Below are 18431 nucleotides of genomic sequence, written 5' to 3'. Positions count from 1 at the left end.
GCTTGTAATTCTATTCAGAGCTGAACTCCCTGCATAAAGGAAGCCCTTGACGAGGGAACTGCGAGGTTTGATGCCCACTGCATGCCGTCGGCTAACTACAGGCTATCCCCCTGGCCGGGCACTCTGCTTCTCTCGGGTCACAACACTCACAAAATGGATCTTTCACCCCACTTTGTGCAGAGAAAAATTCCTTATGCCCGTTACAAGGATTTCAGTAGAATAGTCTAGTTTGCATGTTTTTCCACCACGTGGAGCGTAACCACAGAATAACAGCAGTATTTTTGTTTCTATAAAAATACCCAGAAATGGCTTATAGATTTGACCGGACAACCTCTTTATCTGTGCGATTCAGCATCAGACCACATGGCTGGGGGGCGAATTTTCTTTTACCATGTTTATTTGACAGCTGTCGGTGTAGCTCAGTTGGTAGAGCACCGGACACGTAATTTCGGAGGTCGTGGGTTCGTATCCCGCCAATTGGCACAATGGGTTACCCAGTCATTACAGTAGTGGGGAGGGAGAATTTTCGCCCAAGCCTGTGCCTGAGTGGTGTGGTGTCAAGGTTTATTTTCATGCCGAAGCAGCGCGATACTTTGCAGATATCATTTATTTCCTCAAATTCGACTTCCCTCGCCATACTAAACGAAAAAATATTGAAAGTGCCCTCCGAAAGCTCGCAAACCACACCATACCACTGCACATCAAACATGACCTTATTTCTTATGCGACAGCACACGCTCTTCCTGACTTATCCTAGATTGATGCCCATTACTCCAAGGCATCGCAGGGAACTAAAGGGTCCGAGCTGTCGCTGGTAAACAGAGGTCATTGAGCTTTTCTGAACACTGGCCTTAAGACGATAACCACCTAGAGAGACCGATCAGCTAAATCTCCTAAAACTGCGCCTAAATGACCTTCGTCTCCACCGCTGCATCCTGCCGCCTCCAACCGCTTACCGCGTTTGCTAGGTTACCGGTTGCGGAACGGTGGTTTTCCTAACGATACTGTGACGGATGTGGCGGAATGCCTCGTGAAAGAAATCAGGGTAGGTGGCCGCAATAGCGTGGTAGCCGAAAAAAGCTGCAAAAGGCTGAGGCGTACAGCTATACCGTACGTGCATCAGTTATCGCACCGGCTGAAAAAAGTTGGAGAGAACTGCGGCGTGGACGTGTTGTTCACTGCCCCCGAAAAGCTGGTGCGCATGTGCAAAGCCGTAAATGAAAAGAAAAAGCCGGTCTGCACCATAAAGCACGAATGCAAGTTTGTACCTTGCACTGTTGGTATCGTCTACCGCATACCTCTCTCCTGCGGTAGATGCTAAGTGGGGCAGTCTGGCCGCTGCCTAAACGAACGACTACGAGAGCACTGCACGCTGGTAGATTCATTGGCGGGGGGGAGGCCATTTGGCCAAGCATTGTAAGCAGTGCGGGTGCGTGCCGGCGTTTGATGCCACGTGTGTGCTTGGTAGGGGAGGCACAAGGTTGGGGCGTGAGATTTGTGAGGCTTATCACATTAACAGTGAAGGAGATAACTGTGTAAGCACAACATCACTTGCCTTGTCCAAAAAGAAAAAAATGTACCTAAGGAATACTTTGCCCCACTTTGATTAGAATGTGCTTGTACTGTTTCAGCCCAGTGTGCACATGCTCCACTCAAAATGTATCTAAACAAGAGTTTTTCCCCGATTTGATTAGATTGTGCCTGTTCTGTCTCAGCCCAGTGTGCGCATGCACCACTCAAAATGCATTTATGTACCTTTTTTTCTCGCAGTAAAACTTCAGTTGATGTTTAGCGCTCGTCCTGTCTTCTTCTCTCTCTGCGTCCCAGTTTTATGCGCTAGTCTTTTAATTAATGATGACATACCAACTAGCCCAGCATTCCGCATTGATTGCTAGGAAGGATAACAACATTGGACAAGTACGAGAGCTGTAACATCGTACGACCTGGTATCATCAACGGTAAGATTGGCTGCGTCGAGAGAAATGAAGAGCTAGCTCTGCTTTGAAGTTTGGTCCTTTGCGAACAACACGGCTGCGATAGTTCGAAGACATGACCAGAGCCGCTTGATTTTCATGGTCTAGTTATTCATCAGGGCCATCATCGACTAGCGCTGCTGTATGGGCAAGAATAATTATTAGTACAAAGGGTTTACTACTTCATTATTCTTTTGGCAGACAGATGCAATATCAGTTAGGATACGTGGGGTCAGTTTTCATGTGACAGAACTGACCATTTGGCTTGTATTAGGGTGCAGAGCAAAATAAAAAATAAACAGCCAATCAACACAGCTGTAACTTCTACAAGATAGCAACCTGCAATCTGCCCTTTTGGAAATCGACGCATTAAGCAGGGGACATATGTGCGAAAATTTGGCCATCGCGCCGCACCGGTCGCCGCTTGCGAACTGCCGCTCGCTTCAAGCAGCGACACATGAAGCGGCAAGCATCGATTTGCCACTCGACTCAAGCTCCGCCCACAGCCGCTATCACATTTCGCCACCTCGAAACACGTGCCTGAGTGCTGTTTGGCTTGGTATACTTGAAATTCGCACAAAAGAAGACACAAATTGCCATATTATCAGAAAGACGGCCAGCTATACTAGAACAGCGGCAATGAACGCCTGCGCATGTTTCGAGTTGTTAAGATCGGGGAACTCTGACCTGAGAGAAATTCGTAGTAGACCAGCGTGAAGGTGGATGAGTCATCGGGTTGTCATGCAGGGACGAGGTCTGGAGTGCGCGGATGCTGCGACTGCAGCAACGGTGACAATGACGGCGCCAGGTGGCCATGTCTGCCTCGGATCGCTGGGCGGAGTAATGCTATTCATCGGCCACGCTGGGCATAATTGAAAGACGGCTACGACTTCGACAGTACCCGCGTCTCGGACCACAGGAGGGGAGGCGCAAGGATGTACATCTACCTGCTATGAGTCGGCTGGACATTCGATTCCCATGGGGTAGCCCACCTGTCAGCTGTGATAACATCGTCGCACCAGTGTTCGATGCGTCTTTGTCCCTGTCCACCTGTCGGGAATCGGCGTGCCTCACGCAGGCATCGACCTGGTCACCGTGGCGTCATCGACGCATCAGTGTTCGAGTACTGTTCCCCCTTTCCATCGACCGAGCTGCGAGAGAGCATCAGTACCGCCACCTGCCGCAGGCGGTACAACCAGTGTCTTCATCGGTTCACTTATTTGGACATTATTCTCCGAACCTTATTCCCCAGTCAGAGATCTGGGCAATGCGAAGAGTATTTAACGGGTGCTGGTTTGTTACCGACACGCTCCTATCTGGACAGTAAATATGTAAAATAAACCTACTGTACAGCTTCCTTCTTAACGGAGTCCGACATCGTCCTTCGGAGCCGGGACCTGCGGTGCCGAACAAGTCAGTAAACTCAAAGGCCCCTCCATCCCCAACACTGGAGGCAGCGGTGGGATTGAAGCCCCATCCCCAACAGAAATTTAGGCAACGACGCCGAACGTGGGAGCGCCGGGCGATGAACTGTGCTGCTGCCTGTTTCGCATCGAAGCCCCAGCGGCTGACACTTTAAAAGTGGCCTGCGCTTTAATAAGAGCCCTACTCTTCACATCGCCTTACTTTGATCAGCATTATGTCACAATAACATAAAAATATAGTCAATTTTCGCTACTCCTTTGGCGGCGGAGCTAACAGGCGCCAGGCAAGCCGGGCCGCAACAACAAGCCAGAGGCAGCTGCGAGGAGGTTGTGGCACTAAATTTGCTCACATAACGTTTTCCTATCCCAGGGTTTATTATTTATGTCAAGAACAATCATGAGCTCATTTTCATGACGCCGGCACATGGGATCCAGGCTGGCCGCCTGGCAGGCTTGGCTTACTTCACTTTCACACAAGAAATGACAAAAAAGCCGTGCTAGCATAAGGCCGCCTCCTATTATCGATAAACGACAGCATGCCTGCGCCAGAGCTGAGATTTCGGCAGCTTAACAAGGAGATGGTTCGGGCTTGTGGGTATGCGTTATGATCCATAACACAGCAACAAAACAGGGGACAAACAAACGCGCTAAACTTCCACTGAGGCTTTATTTTGTGCACACAGAATTTATATATGAAGAAAAGAACGATACCTGTCAGAGTAGACAAGGTAATTTGTGAATAAAAGCTTTAAAAAGCACATACAACACATTTCACCGGTTGGCATACTGCTCCCGGTCCAAAAATGCAACATTTTTTTTTTGTCAGCGACAAAGACAGACTGGCACCTTTCAGGTCCAGCCCTTTCGATTGGAGCAGCCTCGATAATTTCGTTAATCTATCCGCATTTCTGCCAATCACCTCGAATTCTTTAAAACAATGCTTGCATTTATGAGCACGACAGTGCCGTGCCAAGTTGCTGTAACCGCCATCCCTAACTTCCCTATGGTGCTCACTTAACCGCTCATTAAGGCATCTGTCTGACTGCCCAATGTACGCCTTGCCGCATGAAAGCAGAATACTGTAGACTATTTCTTCAGTACACTGCACGAAAGGGTTTCTATGCCGAATCGTGCAACTATTCTGAAGCCTGCTGTCAGAACAGGTGGCCTTGCAAATGCGGCACAATTTCTCTAGTGCAAACATATGCACCTTTACTCCCACTTTTTGTGCTACCTTCTTGAGGTAGTGTGACAGCTTGTGGATATATGACACCACCACTAACTTGCTGCCCCCTTCGCCATCAGTTCCAGTCTTCTTGGCCTTTTCCTGCTGATACAAGCTCTCAGAGACCGAAACTAATAAGTGTCTCGGGAATCCTGCTGCTCTGAGGCAGTCCACCTGCTTATAAAAACTACTTTTCATCAAGCATGCGCAGGACTTGCTGACTGCATTTGAAAAGCACGTCTTCACGACCCCTCGCTTGACCAGCCTCGTATGCGCAGACGAAAAGGGTAATGGGGACTTCTCAGCTCTGGGCTCATACATCCAAAAAACCTGCTGTCCAGTAACCAGCTTTAGTTCAAGAAACCGAATAGTGCCCTCAACCGGAAGCTCATGGGTGATCTTCAGAGGGTGCAGACACTCAGAGAAGGTAGAAATAGCGGTTGAAGCTGTTACAGAAGCATCTCTATGGCTCTTACGAAGGACCACTAGGTAGTCATCAACAAATCTAAACGTCCGATTGGCAGTCGCCTGTCTAGACTAGCAAGGTAAACGTCACTGAGCGCAGGAGCAATGCACGAGCCGATGCATACTCCATTCTTTTGCAGAAATACCTCCTGATTCCAGGTAACAAAGGTCGACTTCAGATATAGAGACAATAAACGTCGCCCACTCCCTAGCCTCTCTTTCTGGTCTAGATTGCGCAGACAGCCATAAACAGACGGAACGTAGGCTGGAATACATCCGCTGTGCGCATGCCTGTTTGCTGTACCTCTATGGCAAATATTTTGGGCCAGACGACACGTTAAACTGCTTCCAGACCACAACAGGCCCTAAACTAAGAACTCCACCAATGCGCGAGCAAAGTTTCCGAGCACAATAAATCTTTTTCTTTCTCTCTGAGCATGCATTTTTCTTAGATGCACACTTGTTTGGCTGTAATCAGATTTCGTTCTTACAAGAGATCCACAATGCCCTTCCATCATGTGAGTTTCCCATATGCTCTGCAGTGCAATAAGTACACTTATCGCTTCATACACATATCGCAGAGCTATAAGGTAACGTACTGTATGTGCACTCAAATTAATTATATTTTAATGTCCGCGTAGCACATCCTAGAAGCCGAACATGTTCGGCGATTGTCCGTCTGGGTAGGTTTGAAATATATAAGTTGAGAAATACTGACCCCAACCAACATTTATTAGCAGTTCGTAAGCATCGTGAATGGCCTTCGCCAAATGACAACAAAGCGGAAGCGAAGGCCGCTCCGTGCTGCTGCTCGTTCATCTCTCAGTCGCCTCCGAAGAAGAACCAAGGGGTCTGAAAACGTCGGGCTGCTAACAAATATTGATGCGATAGCATTAAAAGCCTCATCAGAGACAAAATCCCGGCGGTGACCATCTGTCACAAAATTCGCTGACTGTTCGACGAGGTGTATGAGGTCACGAACCCACATGACATGACCAAGTTAGTAAGTTTGCTGGTCATGTGACCTGTCTCAACCCGATGGCGGGTTCTGCGTCAGTTGGGAGCTGCGCTGGGTTATTTGCAGAGGTGTCTACACAGCTCTGTGCATCAGCTTGACATGGAGCCAACGCCGCGTGTATATACCGCGTTGGAAAAATCCCTGCATGGGGAGAGCCAGCCACGAAGTATGTAGCTGCAGATGGACTCTCGACGGCTGCTGAGGTTCAGCGTACGCGGCAAGTAACCATGGCAGAGGAGGAGGAGAAGCAGGTCGAACGTACTTCAGAATACTGCTATCGAATTCTTTGCACGTAATGTAATTAAGGGCCATCAACATTTTAATGTGATAGCGTTATTTTGATTTTTATTTGTGACGCTAAATTTCCCGCATGGAATGAAAGTTGTTGTCAGTAAGTAACGGTATGAAGCGTTACAAAAATGCATGAAGACCGGTGATGCGTAAACACTCACATAAACTTCGAGCATAAATGTTTTTCGTCAAAACATGTTAATAAAACAGCGAAATGAAACGATATTCTTCTAATACAGCAACATCAGTAATTGGCACAGATGCAGATTTGCGCGGTCCATAAGGTCCATTAAAAAAGCGCATTTTGCATTCAAAATGGATTCTCGGAAGTCGAACAATACTGCTTCTGCGTCAAAAAAGAGGGAAGAGGAAAATGGTCAGCTGTATATTTTTTTTCTAGCAACACTGACACTGCACCCTAAAAGATGGGCCAAACTAACTATCTTTATAGTGGGCAAGAAATCAGTATTTTCAAATGTGCACCAGGCTCATAAAGGCAATTAACAAAATTACAATGAAATAAAAACATCAAAAATCAGGCCTGTAGGTCTCCACCGCTAGGTACAAACCAATGCATCGAGGTGTTAAATGCAAGGCACTGCGGATTCTCGTTTCGAACACCCCCTTATTAAGTGCTAAAAATGTTTCGCACTCGCAGGCTCTTTAATGCCGCGACAAATAAACAAGCTGAAAGTAGCAATCAAGTAATACCTGGTGCAATTGCCATTAACGGCAATTGTACAAGCAGCTCGGCGCGGCACCGAACCATCCAGTGATGACATAACGTCGGGGCGGGCACGAAGAGTCGGCCAGTTTTGTTTTACGGCTGTCCACAGTTGATCATCTGTAGCTGTGCGGAGATCCCGGACCACAATTTGCTTATTTATCAGCCCTCACGCTTTCAATGTTCAGCTCTTCCAGCATTGTGCCCATGAGGCGAGCTATGCGAATTGGGCTACGATCCTGAGAAGCAAGGAAGCCTTCGATGCGCCAAAAGGAGGCCTAGGCAATCCTGGCTTATGTCACTCCAGATATTGTCAGCGCACCTCCCACTTGACAGGATGCCCGTCGTGTACTCGGGCGGATGTCTAAAACAGGAGGCTTGAAAGAGACGTAAAGAGAAAAACCAAACCAGGTAACACACGATCTCTCTAGACCAATGAAAGCCTTAGATAGATTACAATTGTCTTGGAAAAAGAAATTTCTGATATTGTATTTAGTGTTCTCTTTTTCAAAGATCCGCCTTGACCTAGTGCACATCGGCTTCTAAAAAATTGATAGAGTGCTTGAGGTTGAATCTGTGATATATCAGAAATTTCTTTCTCCAAGACAACTGTGATCAATCTTAATGGTTTCATTGGCCTAGAGAGATCGTGTGTTACCTTGTTTGCTTTTTCTCTTTACGTCCCACTCCACCCTCTTGTTTTATTGATAACTGGCCGAGTACATTACGGGCGTCCTGTCAAGTGTCAGGTGCGCTGTCAATGTCTGGGGTGACATAAGCAAGGATGCCCTGGGCCTCCTTTGGCGCATCGAAGGCTTCCTTCCTTCTCAGGATCGTAGCCCTATTCACATAGCTCGCCTCATGGGCACACTGCTGTAAGAGCTGGGCATCCGCACGTTTGAGTGGCCACCAGTAGGTGCAGATCTGAACCGCATCGAAAACATGGGGGGGGGGGGGGGGGGGGGGGGGGGCTGACCAAGAAGCAAATTGTGTCCCGGGATCTCCGCACGGCTACAGATGATCAACTGTGGATTGAGGTAAATGAAGACTGGCAGACTCTTCGTGCTGCTCGCCCCGACGTTGTGTCATCACTGTGGGGTTCGATTCCGCGCCGAGCTGCTGGTATAATTGTCGTTAATCGCAACTGCACCAGTTATTACTTCATTGCTACTTCTAGATTGTTTATTTCTCGTGGCAATAAAGAGCCTGTGAGTGCCAAACATTTTTAGTACTTAATTGAAGGGTGTGTTCCAAACGAGAATCCACAGTGCGTTGCATTTAACGCATCGGTGTATTGGTCTGTACCTAGTGATTCGGGAGTCAAGTGGAAGCCGCGCGTGCCTTCCAACAGCATGCTGATACAGGCACGGCATGGTCGCGTAACCACCAAGGCTAGCCGAAAATGGAGGCGGAGGGGAGCAGTCCGCCGTACTTTCCCTTCCGGAGACTGCGATGCGCGCTCCCCTTCATCGCGACCGTCAGCTGTAGAGTAGAAAAGGTGGACGAGAAATTTATCAAGCGTGATAAGCACCCGCACGAGAGTGAGGGTAAAGTTTGTCGTCACTTGAGGCACTCTCGCAGCGAGCGTACGGCGCGAGACAGCAGCGTTGCGGTGTGGCCCCGCAGCTGCTCCGGCGCCCGAAGCAGTGGTCTCTCCACTTTTGCTCACGACTGTACGTTGGCAAAGCCTTAAATATAAAAAAGTGGAAATTTCCATGTCGTAACAGCCACAAAGAAGTCGCAAATCACTGCAAATGCCGCACAGCTCGCAGACATAACACTGCAAAGCTCTCTGGCGTTGACTACTTCCATTACCTCGTACCGTGTGAATGGCAGACTCCGCGTAGCCCATTGTGCAACGCCAAACAGACCGAGCTGCGCAAACGGCCGACGGCTACCCGCATGGCAAGACCGTGTCGTCGCACGCCGAGGGTGGGCAGGGGCGGAAGCGGGGAGCCGACGGCAAGCAGTGCTGGTGAACGAGTCAGCAGTACGGGGACCATGGCGGGGACGATGTTTGGAATAAAGGGGAACAGGAAAAGAAGCGGCGTCAGTAGCGGCGGCGCAACGCCGCCATTACGGAAAAGATTCGTGCACATGCACCTTAAGCCCTGCAGCGACGAACGAGTAAAGAAAGCAAATTCTGCGCACATTTCTTCCTGGCACTGTCAAATAGAGGTCAAAATGCATTTCTACCTCACAACTCACTTTAAACGTGTCGCTCTCAAAGTGCATTTCAGCACATAGCAGAGTGCAAGCAAAGCTGGCGGCTCTCAAGCTCCGTAGTTTGGGCTCGTTCACATTTAACTTCCCTGGGGCCCAATGTTGCGAACAGGCACGTCGTCGATGTCATTTGCCGGCATTGTTTGTTGAGACAGGGCAGTATCCGCGCTGGCAGCAAGAGGGAACACAATCTGTCGCACCGGCTACACGTGCAGCATTCAGTGCGCGCGAATTTCGCGCAACCGGATATGGATACGGATGTGTCTATTTTGCGGAAAACTAGACATGCCATGCTAATCATGCCTAGCCGCCGCAGTGGTTATAAAAACTTTTTTTGCATTATTTCTTGCCTATAACAAAATTATATTTTGAATCCCGGTTTTTAAACATTTTTTATCTATAATTTCACTATGACTCTCGCAGTGTGGCAGCGGGAACCAGGAAGGCCGGCAAAAAAAAAGAGTCGAAACTGCGGCGCTTCTAGCTCATCTCTTGTGAAAATGTGCAGACACGGTTTGGCCAAACCATGGTACAGTGACTATGTATGGTCTCCGAGATTACCGCCCGTACCCTCGAGTTGGTATCTTGGAGGCTTTAACCAAACCCTCTTTTGAGGGTGAGGGCGTTGATTTAGTGCGCGACATGAAGGAAGGAAAAATTGCGCGCAACGAGGCAGAAACACCGCGGAGAGAGAGAAAGCTGTGGAGTTGTTTGCCTCTACCATTGTAGGAAACGCGACGGGAAGCAGTGGTCCTTTGTCCACTAATTTTCTGACCATGCGTATCCTTTAGTCAGGGTTAGAGGGCAGCGCTGACAAGGCACTGTGCGACAGGAGCGTTTATGGGGCGGTCATGCTCACCTGTTCTAAAGCGCCGTCCACGATCAATGAACTAGCAAAGGCCCTGAATGAGTTATCTGCTCTTTTTTATGCCAAGCGTGTAGAACTGAAAGATACAGTGAAAGCGGTGATTGAAACAGAGTTACAATCACTGAAAGAATCTATGAGCTTGATCAATGAAAAGTTCGAGGGTTTCAAATCAGAAATGGTGGAGATGAGGAAAGAACTTGCTACCACTAGAGCAGACAATGAGGAAATGAGGAGTACTAACACTCATTTGACAACAGAATTAAAGAAAGTCAAGAAAGAGTTGACTTATATGCAACAATATGGTCGCAGAAATAGCTTGGAGATAAAGGGTGTTCCTGTAGTTGCTGACGAGAACCTCATCTCCACAATAAAAACAATTTCTGAATGCCTGAACACTGAAGTCGTCGAGTCTGAAATTGACGTCATTCATCGTGTGCCCAGAAAGAAAAGAGATGAATAGAACATAATGGTCGAATTTTTTTTCCGTGCAGTGCGGGATAAATTTCTGAAAGTTGCAGAGAGGCAAAGACAATGTTTCTCAGATGGGTTTTGAGGGCGACACGCCGATTTATATGAATGAGCACTTGTGTCCTGCTATCAAAGTATTGCTAGGAATGGCACTGAAAGCAAAGAGACAAAAAATGGAAGTTCACGTGGGTGTCAGACGGAAAAATCTTGATGCGCAATGTAGAAACTTCACTTGTTCTTCATGTGACAAGTGTAGAAGACCTGCAACAAGTTCCCTAACACAATGGCTGTCAGTATAAAGCAAATCGAGCAAACCTTGATAGAGAGGGAAAACATATCTGTTTTGCATTGCAATATACGCAGCATACGTAAAAAGTTAGACCATCTTCTTTCCTATGTACCACAATTCTCCTTCCATTACGACGTTATTGCAATTACAGAAACATGGTTAAAGGAAAATGAAACCGCTGGAATACCTGGATATGACATGATATCTTTACCAAGGTGCCGCACATCACGCGGTGGGGGTGTATCGATTTTCATAAAGAATAGTGTTGATTACCAGGTTGTCACGGATAGCTCATGTAGTAAGCAGTCTGTCGAATCTCTTTTTGTACACCACGGCTGTGGTCTTATTATTGGTGTGGTATACCGGCCTCCAAACGCGAGCGTAAAGGACTTTCTCTCGGATATGGAAACTATCATCAACCCGCTAATGACTTCTAATACTCCACTTGTTATATGCGGAGATTTAATATCGACCTTTTAAAAGATGGATGTTCCGAGTGCAACTACCTGCTTCTCATGCAATGATTTAACCTTAAAAACGTTATTTTTTCACCTACTCGAATAACACAGAAATCTTCATCCCTCATTGATCACATGTTCTGCAACAATGAAATGACTACGCGCTTGCGTTTGTGACATAACGTCATAATAGAAGGAGAATTGTGATACATAGGAAAGAAGATGGTCTAAATTTTTACGTATGCTGCGTATATTGCAATGCAAAACAGATATGTTTTCCCTTTCTATCAAGGTTTGCTCGATTTGCTTTCTACTGACAGCCATTGTGTTAGGGAACTTGTTGCAGGTCTTCTACACTTGTCACATGAAGAACAAGTGAAGTTTCTACATTGCGCATCAGGATTTTTCCGTCTGACACCCACGTGAACTTCCATTTTTTGTCTCTTTGCTTTCAGTGCCATTCCTAGCAATACTTTGTTAGCAGGACACAAGTGCTCATTCATGTAAATCGGCGTGTCGCCCTCAAAACCCAACTGAGAAACATTGTCTTTGCCTCTTTGCAACTTTGAGAAATTTATCCCGCACTGCAAGGAAAAAAAATTTGACAATTATGTTCTGTTCATCTCTTTTCTTTCTGGGCACACGATGATTGACCTCAATGTCAGACTCGACGACTTCAGTGTTCAGGCATTCAGAAATTGTTTTTATTGTGGAGATGAGGTTCTCGTCCGTAACTACAGGAACACCCTTTATCTCCAAGCTATTTCTGCGACCATATTTCTGCGAACCCGCTAATGACTTCTAACACTCCACTTGTTATATGCAGAGATTTCAATATCGACCTTTTAAAAGATGGATGTTCCGAGTGCAACTACCTGCTTCTCATGCAGTCATTTAACCTTAAAAAAAGTTATTTTCTCACCTACTCGAATAACACAGAAATCTTCATCCCTTATTGATCACATGTTCTGCAACAATGAAATGACTACGCGCTTGCGTTGGTGACATAACTATTGCTGATCACTGTCCGACTTTCATGTGTTTACCACGCACTTCCTTATATCCGTATTGCAATACGTATTCTAGAGGCATAAGAACTCGAGTCAATTACGCCTGCGTTCGAAACTTCTTGCAGAGCATTGATTTTGTGAAATTGTACGACAGTGATGTGAGTATAGACTGCGAAAATTTTATCCATTCCGTATCAAATGCCGTAATAAAATCCACGTGCAAATGCACACGTCGGCACTAGGAAGAAGCTGTGTGCCCATGGATGACTGATAATATACTTGCGGTTCTAAAGAAAAGACTCGTTCTATCACAAATGGAAGCAAACAAAACAAACAAATACAGTCGTGGTCAATTCAAGCTTTATAGGAATAAGTCTGTTGCGATGATGAGGAGAGGGAAAAAAATTTATTACAGTAATCTAGTTACAAAACCTGGCCTTGACTCGAAACAAGTTTGGAAAATTGTTAAGGATGTCACAGGACTTAAACCGAAGAAACGCGTTACCCCTAACGACCTTTCCGTACAGGTTGTCAATGACTTTAATAACTACTTCACCAATATTGGTGAATCCCTTGCAAATAAGTTCTCTTTTCTGTCCGCCTCTACTGACCTACCTAGAGTTGTCCACACCGATTTTATTCTAAATGCAATCACTCTCGAGGAAATTACATCTGTAGTAAGCACATTGCCAGTTAATAAAGCGGTTGGGCACGACAGTATTCAGACTGCAGTTTTAAAGCATAATATCGATATTCTGTCGAGCCCATTATGCAATATATTTAACCATGCGATAGAAACTAGTTACTATCCAAAAATTCTAATGATCGCTAAAGTTGTTCCTATTTACAAATCTGGAGAAGAAAATGGCCAAGCAGTTATCGTCCAATATCTGTACTAAGCATTTTAAATACTGTTTTTGAGAGACTAATTGCCATAAAACTAAAAATATTCCTTAGTCAGTATAATGTAATCTGTCATCAGCACCTTGGTTTCGTCCCAAACAGGTAGACCTCTACAGCCGTTCTAACTCTTTTCCAGTTGATAAATTCAGCTCTTAATAAAAACGAAATCGTAGTTGGTATATTTTTAGACCTGAAAAAGGTGTTCGACACTGTATCACGTCTAATATTACTGAACAAACTAACCGCCTATGGGATTGTTAATGGCACATTGCAATTTCTCACAAGTTACTTATCAGGTCGACAACAGAAAGTGGTAATTAACAACCTTGACTCTACATATAGCTATATAAAATGCGGAGTACCCCAAGGATCTGTCCTGGGGCCTCTCCTGTTTTCCATTTATATAAATGATCTTCCATGTTCAGTCTCACTTTCGCAGATTCTGATGTATGCAGACGACACGGCCCTCCTACTCGCAGGTAATTCGGTTTCTGCGATGCAAGCCGACATGAAGCAAGATTTAATGGCCGTTTCCAACTGGTTCAGTAAGAATAGAATAACGTTAAACATTGCAAAAACTAAAAATGTCGTCTTCCATACAAATGAAGAAACATTGACTTTAATCAAATTAGGATTTCTTTGAACGGTTGTTTAATTGAATCAGTTCCTTCATTTAAATATCTTGGTGTTATATTTGACAATAACCTTAACTGGTGGAATCAAGTGAACAGCGTTTGTAATAAAGCTGCGTTTGGCTGCTACGTCCTTATTAAGGCTAGACAATACTTTCCACGCAACATATTACGCAGCTTGTACTTTTTATTTGTTCATTGTCACCTGAGTTATTGCAGCGAATCATGGGGGCACACATATTCAACTTATCTCACACCTCTGCTACGCTTACAGAAACGAGCACTAAGGATTATAACCGTTTCTTCATTGCATCATGCAAGCAACAAGCTGTTTGATGAAATTCGAGTACTAAAATTTTCCGCTCTACGCGACTACAGAATCTCCCTTCTAGTAAATTGCATGTTAACAACTAACTCTCCACTCCTGATGAGCTTATTCACTTTGCCTGTTCGCAACACAAGACACGCTGCCAACGGTAATTTTAATCTTCCGATCCATCACAACACATACGGTGGGAGATTGAGTTCATTGGGACGAAAGTCTGGAATACATTGCCACTGGAAATAAAGCTTGCCAGAAATTTTAAACTGTCTTCGAAATGATATTTCTTGCATAATCAAGTAATGATGTGATTTCTCTTTTGTGTTTCTGTGTTTGCATTTGGTCTGAATTCCCCACGTATAGTTTGCTGAAATGCTGGTGTGCAGCTTCCTTATACATTCGCCCAAGTGCCTTGTTTTTCATCCGATCGGACACTGCATGCTTTTGCTGTCATATCTCTAATTTAATTTTTTTCTTTTTTTTTCTTTTGCATATTTATGCGGCTGCCTAAATGTCTTGTTTTGTACTGGACCGGACACTAGCCATGTAGGCTATCGGTCCAAATATTTTGTACAAATTTTCCTTGGATTATGAAATAAAACTTCTTTTGATTTGATTTGATTAGACAGAGCCTACAGTGTTCATTAATAAAGAAATATCCCAAGGGGCAATTGTAATGAGTTTATAATGGCCACTCACCTTGGCATTTCTTTTCCGCAGGAAAAATCTGTAGTAACGGCTGGCGGCTACCAGAGGGGGCGCTGCTTGTGAATGGGAATGGGAATGGGAAGCGAAACAAAATCGCAAAAGCAAGAAAGGAAGAGTATGCAATCATTTCCGTACGCAACAGTCGTGCAGAATGCCTATGTCTGTGAGCCGTGACGCGACGCACTCATTTTCGGTTTCATTTCTCATTTTCTTTCCAGAGGACCCGCTTTACCCCTCGCTTTGCATTAGGAGGCGTACCGCCAGTGCGATGTATAGCAGGAACTTTGGAAAATAAATAATATCATAGGTAAGGGCTGTTACAGCAGTGCGAATATCTGTATCGGATAACATTGCGTTGTTTGGCTAGTTCGGGGACGGGGACATGGTGCAAAGATTGACAGGCGATCACCACAATGTGATGAAACAAACGTGCGATGGGCCCAGTTGTATTTGAACAAACATATGAGGAGCACTTTCCTCTTAAATCCATTAAACCTTCGAGGAAAGCCAGGAAACCATGGATAACACGTGCCCAGCTGGCTATGATGAATGAGAAAAACTATCTTTACCATGTTTTTCTTCGCACACGGCTGTCTACTGCACTACAAGAATATAATATGGAAAGAAACAGGTTAAATGCCGAGTTACGGCGAGCAAAGAAAACTTACTATCTAGATGTGTTCTCTGATATTGCTCGCCGTAACCCAGATACCACTTGGAAAATTATCAATACCATCCTCAGCCGCGGAAATACCTGCCGTTCGCCCCAAAAAATAAGCCACCAAGATAAGGAAATAACCGGCAAAGCCTTAGCAGAACACTTCAACGAATACTTTGTTAACATAGTATCACAGGACAGCACCACTCCGATTCTGCGCTCACAAATAAATAGCACTAGGGAAAGCCTATTTTTGGAGCCAACAAGCGAAACAGAAACTTATATGACCATTATGAACTTAAGTAATAGCACTACATTAGACGTTAACAGTATGCAAGTGGGGCCAGTAAAGTATGTTTTAGAATTTGTCTCGGTACTTGTTCACATCTATAATCATGTGCCTGAAACCGGTGTGTATCGAGAAGGCATGAAGCCGTCTAGAGTGACAGTAATATATAAAAGTGGTGACAGGAACTTAACATCAAACTATTGGCCGATATCGATTATACGTATATTCTCCAAGGGGCTACAAAAGCTTATCTCCTGTCGCATCACGCGGTTTTTAGACAAACACAACATTTTGACTGAAGCCCAGTTTGTATTCAGGAAAAACAAATCATCCGAAACAGCATTATTTGCAATAAAAGAGACAATTGTGGAAAACATAGAAAATAATATTTACAGGTTAGCACTCTTTACTGAATTCACGAAAGCTTTTGATTCCTTGGATCACAAGATATTATTATCCAAACTATCATCGTATTGTATACGCGGAAAGTCGTTAGAGTTGATAACATCATATTTAACTAGAAGAAGCCAATGTGTATGCATATGCACTACGCAGTCATTCTTTCTGCCTATTACATGCGGTGTTCCACAAGGCAGTGTTTTGGGACCTCTTCTTTTTAGTGCTTACATAAAAAATATTGCTGCAATTAATCCAACAGCGAAATTTGTCATTTATGCGGATGACTGCAGCATTATAATCTCTAGTCACATTGAAGATGAATTGATTAACAATACCAATGAAATACATGAACAACTCCATGCTTGGTCACAGTCGAATAAACTAAAAGTTAACGCAAAAAAAACTAAAGCAGTTATTTTGAGGGCAGGAAACAAGCAACTCAAATTTAATCATATTGTTAAATATGCTGGACAACAAATTGATATTTTACATGAGCATAAGATCCTAGGAGTTTTTTCATCTCATCTTATGGGATTCACAAGTCCATAGCCTCTGTAGAAAACTCTCTGCAACAACTGGAGCACTCTCTCGTTGCCGAACACTTCTCCCTACCAAAATGTAGCTGCAAATATATGACGCTCTATACTCATCTTATTCAAATTACTGTAGCCTTATTTGGCTGACCATAACAAAAACAAACATTCAAAAAATACTTCCACTACAAAAAAGGCCATTCGCTATATTGCCAATGTTTCGTTCCTACACTCGACCCAAATGCTATTTCCCTCATACAAAAACGTCAGAGCTAATAACATATATTATTTTCGTATATTGTGTTCTTTCTTCTTCTCAACTACTGAGCAGAAGAATTTTTTGGTACAAACTGCAAGTCTAACACCCAAAAAAACAGTTATGCCTACTCGTAGTACTGAATTAGGGCATACTCCGCATTTCCGCACAATCTACAAATTTCAGTCATTGCAGCACAACCTCCCACAAATACTCAATCAACATCAATATGCCAAGATAATTTCATTTGCACAGCTTCAAGAATCATTTTCCAAACTATAAATAGTAGCATTTCTGATATACGTTTGCTTCACAGACCTATAATTTTTCGTACCTGTATGCTATCTTTATTTCAGTTATGATTGTACAAATCTACAGTTTTATTCAAATATTTATGATGTATTCTTGTGTTATTTCTGATAATATTTGGAAACTAAGCTGCTTTGTGTTTTGAATACCACTCAAAGTTATTATTGTATAGTATCTGCTATTCTAGATCTCTTCATTGTTTCTGTTAACTTTAGTTAATAACTCTGTCGGCACTGTCTTGTAGAGGTTTTCTGGGCCATGTCAAGCTGAGATTCACAGCTTTTAGCCCAGATATCTCTCCAAACTTCTGGTAAAATAAAATGAATTGAATTGAACCGCCTCGCTTCCGCTTGCGCTTCGCATTTTCTACGCCTTGCTTTCAGTTGTGCTGCTCGCACAGCTGTGTCTTCGAATCTTGTCTGCGTCGCTTACTCTTCGGCCGCTCGCACCACTGAGTCCTGACAGGATAGAGGTAGCCAAAGCAGGCCACTATATGTAGAATCGTGTCCAAGCCGCCATACAGCGCCAGGTTTGTTATTGCGCGCAAGCGTTTGTTGACGCAGTGGAGCATGTAGGCAGACATCATGCTGACGTTGTCAATGACTCATTTCCCGTGACGAAACGCATATCTAAATGTGTGTTGGTCACTGGTGCTTAGGCCACGGTCCTGCGCCATGGTCAGCTTGAACACAAAGTCTACCGTCATTCCACCCAATGCGGTGATGGCTTTATTGGGGTGGCACATGGTTTGTTGCGTTGACATGCGACCCACCACTGGTCGTCCGCAGTTTGTAGTACCTGTTGTAGGCACTCAGTGACCAACCGAAGGACAAACGTCGTCCACACAGGGCGGCACCATTGAGGAACGCATAGTTGGAGGCAACTAAAATGTAATCTACAAAGCGTCGAATCGGGAGCATGACCTCTATGCCCTGGTCAGCGCTCTCGGGCGAAAGTCAACTTGGGCAACCGAGTTAAAACCGAAG

The 18431-nt window shown here is 44.8% G+C and overlaps 1 protein-coding gene across 1 annotated transcript in view; it reads right to left on the bottom strand.

Moving 5' to 3' along the window:
* Positions 1-18431, bottom strand: part of LOC144122898 (uncharacterized) — a 70319-nt gene that overhangs the window by 37082 nt on the left and 14806 nt on the right. The window contains exon 3 of the mRNA XM_077655871.1: positions 14993-15054. Within this exon, the coding sequence (XP_077511997.1) occupies positions 14993-15054 (62 nt within the window). The remainder of the gene's footprint in view (positions 1-14992; positions 15055-18431) is intronic.

Source organism: Amblyomma americanum, chromosome 1 (genome assembly GCF_052857255.1).
Source record: "Amblyomma americanum isolate KBUSLIRL-KWMA chromosome 1, ASM5285725v1, whole genome shotgun sequence".
Taxonomy (NCBI): domain Eukaryota; kingdom Metazoa; phylum Arthropoda; class Arachnida; order Ixodida; family Ixodidae; genus Amblyomma; species Amblyomma americanum.
The sequence above is the reverse complement of the archived record's forward strand: the minus strand, read 5'-3'. Positions and strand labels throughout refer to the sequence as shown.